At 44.2% G+C, this 10,000-nt stretch overlaps 2 protein-coding genes across 2 annotated transcripts in view; one reads left to right on the top strand and one right to left on the bottom strand.

The window, feature by feature from the left end:
• Positions 1–5,317, bottom strand: part of thnsl2 (threonine synthase-like 2) — a 14,367-nt gene extending 9,050 nt beyond the window's left edge. The window contains exons 1-2 of the mRNA XM_062554989.1: positions 5,255–5,317; positions 1,844–2,080 (exon numbers count right to left, since the gene is read on the bottom strand). Of these exons, the coding sequence (XP_062410973.1) occupies positions 1,844–2,066 (223 nt within the window). The 5' untranslated portion in view covers positions 2,067–2,080; positions 5,255–5,317. The remainder of the gene's footprint in view (positions 1–1,843; positions 2,081–5,254) is intronic.
• A 956-nt stretch (positions 5,318–6,273) lies between these two features.
• On the top strand, positions 6,274–7,828 carry fabp1a (fatty acid binding protein 1a, liver). The gene is made up of 4 exons (XM_062554990.1): positions 6,274–6,431; positions 6,760–6,932; positions 7,419–7,508; positions 7,742–7,828. The coding sequence occupies exons 1-4, from the start codon at positions 6,365–6,367 to the stop codon at positions 7,793–7,795; spliced, it is 384 nt and encodes a 127-aa protein (XP_062410974.1). The 5' UTR covers positions 6,274–6,364; the 3' UTR covers positions 7,796–7,828.
• Positions 7,829–10,000: the final 2,172 nt, after the last annotated feature.

A 10,000-nucleotide genomic window follows, 5' to 3' on the forward strand; every position in this document is an offset into this window, starting at 1 on the left:
ACACAGAGCTGATGGACGTTCTGATGTGTCTAGAACACAGAGCTGATAGACGTTCTGATGTGTCTAGAACACAGAGCTGATAGACGTTCTGATGTGTCTGGAATAGAGCTGCTGGTCTCTCACTAGTGTTGCTTTCGTCAACGAAAATTATGACTAAATATCGTCGTCGACGAACTTTTTTCACGTGACTATAACGAGACGAGACGCAATGTAAATGCTGGCCATGTGACGATGACTATAATTAAATTTATAAGGCAATATCGTTGACGAATAAAAACGAGACTAAATGTGGTTTACAAAATAAAAACCATGCTAACATCTCTCTTCATTTTCGAAGACCAGAAGGACATGAATGTTATAACATTATTTTGTGTCGTTTAGTCGTGTTATTATTTTTGCAGTAGCCTATTTCTGTTTCCTGCGTCTCACTTCAGGGGCGCATCAGGTTGCATGGTCTGATTATCATACCAGAGGACCAGTGTTTCTCGCGTGGGCCTGTTGGTCATATCCGGTGCTTCTGTCACTCATCTGATCATATTTGATCATGTAGCAAAGGAGCGGTATGTATAGCCTATCGTTATCGCTAATATAAGCTAAGAAATATAGGCTACGTTCAGTCCGTTAGATTGGCAACTCTCTCAGTTCAACTTTGCACTAGGCTACTATCTCACCTCCGCATGTAGATCTAATTCAGATGAAAATGTTAACAGGCAACTGCAGATTTGATTAGTGTGTAGCCTAAGCTTCTGTCCAGCTGATGCTGGCGCTGTCATATAGGCCTAGCCTACAATAATAACATTATTCCACCGATCAGCAACAAAGTTCTAATCATAGACACATTTTTAATGGAACCTTGGCTTAGTAGGCTATCTAATGTTGTGTGGGAATTGCAAGAAAACTATTGAAAACAATTCCTTACCAACCACACAAGTGCGCGTGTGTCGTTTATTTAAACGGTAGAAAAACTGAATCAAAGACGGTGCTGTTCATCAACAAAATCAGCATGGAGTTAAAACGTAATTTAAAGTCCCACGCATTTAAAGGGCTAGCGACCACTCAAGGCATAGGCCTGTAGCCTACCAAAACTGAGTGATGAACGTGAAATGCGTTTTATAGGCTACAAAACACTGCATTAAGATGACAATTGTGCGTAACCACGCTTAGGCTACCTAGTTAATGGTGAAATAGCATCCACATTTACAGCATTCAATAACCTAAGGACAACTTGATCTTAAGTTAAATTGTTCTCAGAAAAGGAACAGCAGGTCTACAGAATATTCCAAATAGTCCTTTCATGGTGACAGGGGGAGACCAAACTCTGTGTAACATACCTGATTCCACTGTCAATGTTCAGTGCCTATGTAACCTGTAATATTTGTAATTTTTTAATCCATGAAAATTAACCAAAATGAATTTCCTATTAAAGGGGTAGTTCAGAATTTTGGACATAAGACCTCATTTCCAGGTTAGCCAGTGTGATATTTATCAGTGGAGACCGTTATCTGCACATTTCATCCAGTCCTATAGTTTCAGAGTTCGCTGGTGCTATAGTGCCTGCCACTAAAAACAGTCTTACCCAGTCTATGGAGGAACAACCCCTTAAAATAGAATTGCATTAATAAAAAGATGCTAAAATACAAGACTAAAAGTCATTAGTTTTCGTCAACTAAAACTAGACGAAAATAAGACTAAAATGCTCATACTTTTAGTCGACTAAAACTTGACTAGACTAAAAGAGTATGAACGTGACTAAAACTGATAAAAACTAAAATGACAGCTTGACACAAAGACTAGACTAAAACTAAAACCAAAACAGGCCGCCAAAAACAACACTATCTCTCACCCTGTAGGTCAGTCCTGGGGACCAGCTGCTGTGGGATGAAGAGGGAGAGGACCTCGCAGACCAGCTGTGGGTAGGACAGGGGTGCCCAGGAGCGCAGCGTCTCGGGGGTCAGCGCGGGCACCGTCTCGGGCATGAACATGCCGCCGTCAGGAGCGTAGCCGGAGAACAGCACCTGCCTGAAGTCCCAGCCCTGCGTTCCTCCTCGGGTGCTGCAGTACCGCATGTTCACGCAGGATGCTGCGGGGGGGGCAACGCAAGCAGAACTCAACACAGAACGCAAGCAGAACTCAACACAGAGCGCAAGCAGAACTCAACACAGCGCAAGCAGAACTCAACACAGAACGCAAGCAGAACTCAACACAGAGCGCAAGCAGAACTCAACACAGCGCAAGCAGAACTCAACACAGAACGCAATCAGAACTCAACACAGACCACAAGCAGAACTCATCACAGAACGCAAGCAGAACTCAACACAGCGCAAGAAGAACTCAACACAGAACGCACGCAGAACTCAACACAGAACGCAAGCAGAACTCAACACAGAACGCAAGCAGAACTTAACACAGAGCGCAAGCAGAACTCAACACAGCGCAAGCAGAACTCAACACAGAACGCAATCAGAACTCAACACAGACCACAAGCAGAACTCATCACAGAACGCAAGCAGAACTCAACACAGCGCAAGAAGAACTCAACACAGAACGCAATCAGAACTCAACACAGACCACAAGCAGAACTCATCACAGAACGCAAGCAGAACTCAACACAGAACGCATGCAGAACTCAACACAGAACGCAAGGCTAGATCAGAGGTGGCACTACCATGGGCAGCATTACTGTGGAGGGCAGAGGTGACACTACTATGGGCAGCATTACTGTGGATGTGGAGGGTACTACTCACTACTTGGGGTCAGTAGTGAGGTGGGGGGTCAGTAGTGAGGTGGAGGGGGTCAGTAGTGAGGTGGGGGGGCAGTAGTGAGTAGTGGGGGGGGTCAGTAGTGAGGTGGAGGGGCAGTAGTGAGGGGGGGGGGGGTTGCTGAGGTCAGTAGTGAGTAGTGGGGGGGTCAGTAGTGAGGTGGGGGGGTCAGTAGTGAGGGGGGGGGGGTTGCTGAGGTCAGTAGTGAGGTGGGGGGGTCAGTAGTGAGGTGGGGGGGGTCAGTAGTGAGGTGGGGGTTGCTGAGGGCAGTAGTGAGTAGTGGGGGGGTCAGTAGTGAGGTGGAGGGGTCAGTAGTGAGGTGTGGGGGGGGGTCAGTAGTGAGGTGGGGGTTGCTGAGGTCAGTAGTGAGGTGGGGGGTCAGTAGTGAGGTGGACGGGCAGTAGTGAGGGGGGGGGGTTGCTGAGGTCAGTAGTGAGTAGTGGGGGGGTCAGTAGTGAGGTGGAGGGGTCAGTAGTGAGGTGGGGGGGCAGTAGTGAGGTGGGGGGGCAGTAGTGAGTAGTGGGGGGGGGTCAGTAGTGAGGTGGGGGGGTCAGTAGTGAGCTGGGGGGGTGTGTAAAGGTGTGTGCTGGCCAGAGCATTATGGACTGCAGGCGAAGGCAAGAGCCAAACGGGCCGTGAGAGCTGCACGAGGGGTCAGAGGAGGTAACTGGGTAGATGGAGGCTGCCGCAGAGAGACGCTTGCTCATTCCATAGATGTGCAATCTTTTTTTAAAAGAACACACATTCAATGTTCAATTCTTATCTGCTGACTAATGCAAAGTACTGATTGCTGATTGCTGATACTGAAAGAATTTAATTTGCACATGGGAAACATAGGCTACAGTAATACTAACTGAAATAATTGGTGAACAAGCAATAACTTTCCCAAGAGAACATCAAACTATTAGGCCAAGGTGAATTCACAATCACACTCAGTGGAGATTTTCTAGTTTAGCAACACGGCAACTAGGGGAACACAAATGTGTGGCTCAACACAACCTCAAGACGTTCATTAACCCAGCATTGGCTGAAGAAAAAATAGCATAAATTGAGACCAATGTTTTGCAATTTTGAGCTCATGAATGATGAGATATTCAGATTGATCTAGTAAAACATTTGAATCTTTGTCCACAAAATGAAACATTCAATTTGAGATTGTTTCACCCAGTGTGTCTGTGAAGATTTCAGTTTTTGGAAAAGTATGCAAATTGCATATCAGACTATACTCATTTCCATACATAAACATAATTTCAGAAAGCTTGCAATGCAAGTTACTTGTGTAAATGTAAGTGACAAACTAGGAAGTTTTTTAACTTTATGAAAGTTGAAAATGTTAGCCTACCCTATTGGCTGCTCTCCACTGGCTCCCAGTCAAATACAGAATCCAGTACAAAGTAGCACTGACTGTTTTTAAAGCTTTAAATGGTTTAGCACCTGTGTATGTTGTGGACATGTTATCTCCATACATTCCAAAGCGATCCTTAAGGTCTGCCTCACAGTCTCTGCTTAGTAGCCTACACCACGATCACGTCTGACACAGAAAGGAGACCGTGCTTTTAGTGTGTTTGCTCCAAGGCTATGGAACAGCTTGCCCAATGAGCTAAAAACCATAGCTTCTGTGACTGGTTTTAAATCAGCGCTTAAAACACATTTTTTCCGTATTGCATTTGATAGCTGCTGACCTTGCACGTGAGCCAGGGTATCTTTCTCCTTGTATTGTATCTGTATCTGTGTCTGTCTTTTGTCTCTGTTCTTTGTCTTTGTCGTTTTGTCCCTCTATTTATTTTTTTTGTATATTGTTTTTAATTTATTTTTTCCATATGCTGATTGTGAAGCACTTTGGTTTTAAACGTGCTATACAAATACATTTTACTTACTTACTTAGGCCTACTTACTATTCACCTATGTCTCGCCTGACCAGTATGCCTACACATATTGTTTTAAGAAATGTGGAAAAACGGAGACCCTTTATTTCAATGTAAGTGGATTCGTATTCAGACGATATTGAACTTTCAAATATCATGACAAATTTTCCTTGTAAAAGGCAACAGGGCTACAGAGACAGCCCTCACACGTTAGCGAGAATGAGGATCAAAGTCTGTGAGTGAGATTCAGGCACTGTGTGTTAGTAGCAGAAGAAGATTGTTGTGTATTGTGTTACTAGCAGACCCCATCACTGGGCCTTGGGATGGAACATAGTGTATGCTCTCCTGGACGGAAACCCTCATCGTCAAACCAGAAAAAGGCCCGAAATATCGAGTCAGTCAGTTAATATTGCAGTAGCGTAACTGACCATTCACATACAGTAGCCTAGTGGTCAATTTCAAACCGCATGATAACATGTCAAAGTTGAAAGAAATAGTTTTTGGACTCCAAAACACATCGGACTTGAGGTCGGCAGGTTGGTATGATCGCTGGACCAACGCGCATGAAAGCATGTTTGTAAATGATAATTCTTCAAGGAAAGACACGATGCAAAATGTAAAACAGCCTACCTCAGAAAGTCAGTGTCAAACCAGTTTGAGGGCAGGGGACAACAATACAGGTTGCACCGCTGGAAGACAGGAACGAAAGTGTTGGGGTCCAAATACGGAACACATTTCAGTGCAACACTTGCACAAGGGTCGAAAAAGAAATCACGCGCACAACTACTCCACCTTCTGGACAATTAAGTGCACACGTAGTTATTTTCTGGCTAATTATATTGCAGACTCGACATCTGTAGAAATATTATTGTCATCACATGACATTATTGTGGGGCTACATGCATTTTAAAAGACGACACATGAAAGTTATTTGGGCTGCGTTGTTAGATCTGTGCTCGCGTCTGTAGGCTAGAGTTGTAATTGGTTAAAAATTAATCGATTGCCTTCGGTTAACACATGACACATTAGGCTTAGTTCACACATGCGCCTGCCTTCCTTAAAACAAAATAAATATTCAAGCTAGATACCTAGCATTGAACTAATTCATTTTCCTGTACATAGGCTAGTCGTGGCGTGTATGATTATGGAACATTTTATTCTGCATATGACATTTAGTCTATAGCCAAACTCATTTAAATAATAATTATTAGGCTATTTTTACGTCACTAAATCACTTTGCTTCTCGCGAAGAACTAGCCTACATAAACAAAGATGTATTAAACATAGCCTAAATCATGGCTAATCTAATTATAGGTGTAGGCCTAGGATATGGATTGTGTCTCTTGCCACAGGTGTATAAACTCAAGCACCATGCAGTCTGCAAAAAAATTGCTTGATTTTCTACACCTGTGGCCAGGAACCCGGTGAATCCCGTGAATAGGCTACACTACCTACAGTATTTGGTTTCCTTGTTAATTAAGAGAGAAAAGATTTAGCCTACTTGGTTGGTCGATGCTTTGATCTTGTTGCTCGATTCGTTCACACTGATTAGGCTGGGACCGGTTATCAGCGGCAGCTTTTTAGTCATGTTTCACAACTCATTACCTCATTGGCCTGCAATTAGGCGTAGCCTATCAACGCAATCACCGCCGACAACTGCCGATAAGGCGTTACGACCAGGGCGAGCTATATAAGCAGTTGGCTTCGGCTGAACCTGTGCTTTCTCTATAGAAGTGCACGATGGCCTTTGCTGGAAAATATCAGTTGGAAACCCAGGAGAACTTTGAGCCTTTTATGAAGGCCATTGGTGAGTGTGCATTCAGCCACTGTCTGAAGCAACTCTTCTCCTGGACATTGGGGATGTAGCCTAGCCTAATCTTGTCTGCATTTCTGTCTGTGTAGTTTATTTAATCTTTTTTTATCTGTATGTCTCTGTGTAGTTTATTTAATCTCGTCTGTAGGCCTATGTCTCCCTGAGGCTGTGTATTTTATTTAATCTCTAGCCTAGGTCTCCCTGAGGCTCCGCTGTGTAGTTTATTTTATCTCTTATGTGTAGGTCTCCCTGAACTGTGTAGTTTATGTAATCTCGTATCTGTAGGTCTCTGTGTAGTTTATTTGATCTCTTTTATCTGTAGGTCTCCCTGATGATCTGATTCAGAAGGGCAAGGACATCAAGAGCATCTCTGAGATCGAGCAGAACGGCGATCACTTCAAGGTTACCGTCACGACTGGTACCAAGGTCATGGTCAACTCCTTCACGATCGGGCAGGAGTGTGAGCTCGAGACCCTGACTGGAGAGAAGATCAAGGTGTGTGTGCAGGACCTACCTGAGTAAACCTGAATGGACATGCCTCAGTTCTGAGTTCTTCATGAGTTTGTTACTAACGCAATGATGTGAAATGGCCATAGCTGTGTAATTGCGCCCTCTGCAGGGTGCCTGGTGTTGTGCAGAGTAGGAACTGATCTTACACCCACTTTTTTGTCTGATGCAGAGTGATGACAATGGCCGCGTTTCCCTGATTCGTTAAGAAGCTCTTAAATGCTAAGAACTTATTAGGAGCGCTCTAGAACGCATCTGGGAAACCTGGCCAATGTGGACATGACGGGCCATGAGAGCTCTGAGCATGACTGGCTATGAGAGCTCTGGACATGATGGGCTATGTCAACATGACGGGCTATGAGAGCTCTGAACATGATGGGCTACGTCAACATCTCTTTAAGAGCTTCTTAACGAATCAGGGAAACGCTATGTCAACATCTCCATGTTGTGACCTTTTCTCGTCTCCTGTTGCAGACTGTTGTGCACCTGAATGGGAACAAGCTGACCGTGTCACTGAAGAGCATCGAGTCCGTCACGGAGTTGAGTGGAGACACCATTACCAATGTGAGTAAAGCCTGTTGAACTGGTGTGTGTGTGTGTGTATATAGACACCATTACCAATGTGAGTAAAGCCTGTTGTGTGTGTGTGTGTGTGTGTGTGTGTGTGTGTGTGTGTGTGTGTGTGTGTGTGTGTGTGTACCATTACCAATGTGAGTAAAGCCTGTTGAGCTGTTAAGACTTCCCTTGTGCTGTTCCATCCTCCATGTATGATCTGAACAAATGTGTCTTATTTGCAGACCATGACCTTGGGGCCCATTGTGTACAGAAGAGTCAGCAAGCGCATCTCCTGATTATGGGACAAATAAATAAAGAGGAAAATCCAATGATGTGGCTATTGGTCATTATTACTCCTCCAATGATGTGGCTATTTGTCATTACTACTGTCATTTGTGGCTATTTGTCATTACTACTGTCATTTGTGGCTATTGGTCATTACTACTTCCAATGATGTGGCTATTGGTCATTACTACTTCCAATGATGTGGCTATTGGTCATTACTACTTCTCCATTCTACTCCATGAGCGTGCGGTGTGTTGCTCCCTTGAAGGGTAGTAAGTACTCTTGACCCGCCATTACCACGTGTGTTGGAACACACTATATCTGCAGTGAACAACAGGACAGGTCTTATCCACCAGAGATAGTGAGACGAGTTTATTGGCCGACTGCAGGATCAGCTGAGGCGTAGAACTGAACTTGTGTACATTTCAGGATCCCTGTAGTTCTCTTGGAACAAGTCAAATGCATCCGCATGGGAGTGTTGCATTTCCTACACCCCCCCTCCCCCCCCACCCACCCCAGCGAGCTTGAAGCTCCACTTTTGATGCCCTCTCCCCTTTTTTCAGCACTTACACTTTCTGCTGTGTTTGTTGCCCCCCACAAATGTGCTGTCCTGACTTTATTTCTTTGAAACTGTGACACATGTGGGATAGTCATGCAAGTTTAATGTTAGTTTAATGGTTCATGCAGTGCAAAGATGAATTTTCACTTTTGTGATGACAGGAGCAGAAGAACTCCTCAGCAGGTGGATCGGCTAATTAATGAAGTCACGTGTTGAGTGCACCGGTAGAACCAATACATGGAAGGAGTTTTACTCTCTGAAGCTGCACTTTTACACCTCTGGGTGGTGGCTGTTTGAGTGTGCCACTCTTTTGCCTCATATATGACCACTGTGGTGGTGCCCATGTCTGGGGAAAAGAAAGCACTTGCTAACAAGAGTTTACAAACAGATCTCAACATTTGTGCAACCTCAGCAGTTGTATGCATGAATTAAAGCATTCATTTCTGTAACCATTTCAGATTAGCTATCTGGGTTGATCTAGCGTTCAAATCAATTAATGGCAAAGCTATCTCCCCGTATGTTTTATTTAGTCTGAGTCCAGCAAGCTGAAAGAAGTCGTGTCATTTTCTTCATACAGTGATAATGAATTTAAGATTACATCACTGGGGAAGATGCAGAACCGATGTGATGTCATGCCCCCTGACCCACTTCTGGACACATCGTCTCCGCACTGGGCTTACCACAGTATCGCCATGGTCACAAGATCACTGGTCACGCTTCCGTCGGACCAGACTTTTGTGATACTCCACTTTAGGGATGTCTGGAACCTGATGTTATTGTGCGATGTGGACCGGTCAGGTCAGAGGGTTCTGGAGTGTCCTATCTCGGCCCAGAACTGGGCAGCGTGATCAGATTAGTCAGATTACCTTCTGGATCCTTCCAGGGTCGCCACATTCAATCCTGAGACCCCTACTTACAGGTTATAGACCCCTACTTACAGGGTATAGACCCCTACTTACAGGGTATAGATCCCTACTTACAGGGTATAGCCAACCGGTGCACATCCCTCTTTCAACCACGTTAGTCCCAGTGACATGGTGCTGTTTAAGAGTTTAGAGTCTTCTGAAAATGCAGGCACTGACTCTGCTTTTAATGATCTGTAACCCAAAACTGAAGACACCGACATACTAACTTGAATCATTCATATGTTTGAGTCTGTGTGGAGTAAATGTGTGCATCTCTATGTCTGCGGGCAATACTTTTGGCAGCCACTATTTTCAAGAAGCTCAATGAGGATATTCTAGATGCCATTTTGATTTTATTGTGGAGAGAGAATGTTTCGCTGTATTTCACCGCCTCTCATGATTGTTTATTTCTTGTTTGCCCCAATGAAGATGTGGCGTACTGTGGAACTGCACATTTGCATGATGATGAGAATGATGGCTCTTATTACAGTGTTCCATGTACCCTCTGAAGGATCACAATAATACAAATGATGGCCAACCATTATGTCCTCAGAGGATGCGATGTGAGTAAACTTTAGCGATAAAATCTGTTTCGTCATTATTGTCAATCAGAGTGTCCTGACTGCAAACAACAGGAGCAGCGTTATGCAGCTTTGCACAGACGCCACGCTAAAGAAGGGTCTATTTAACTGATTGAGTAGAGTAGACACTATATAGTAGACACTATATTTAACTGATTGAGTAGACACTAT

Source organism: Sardina pilchardus, chromosome 14 (assembly GCF_963854185.1).
Source record: "Sardina pilchardus chromosome 14, fSarPil1.1, whole genome shotgun sequence".
NCBI lineage: Eukaryota > Metazoa > Chordata > Actinopteri > Clupeiformes > Clupeidae > Sardina > Sardina pilchardus.

Coding starts and splice junctions, on each gene's coding strand:
- fabp1a (XM_062554990.1), top strand. CDS start 6,365: ATGGCCTTTGCTGGAAAATATCAGTTGGAAACCCAGGAGAACTTTGAG. Junction 6,432..6,759: donor GCCTTTTATGAAGGCCATTG/GTGAGTGTGCAT, acceptor TTTTATCTGTAG/GTCTCCCTGATGATCTGATT. Junction 7,509..7,741: donor GTGGAGACACCATTACCAAT/GTGAGTAAAGCC, acceptor TCTTATTTGCAG/ACCATGACCTTGGGGCCCAT.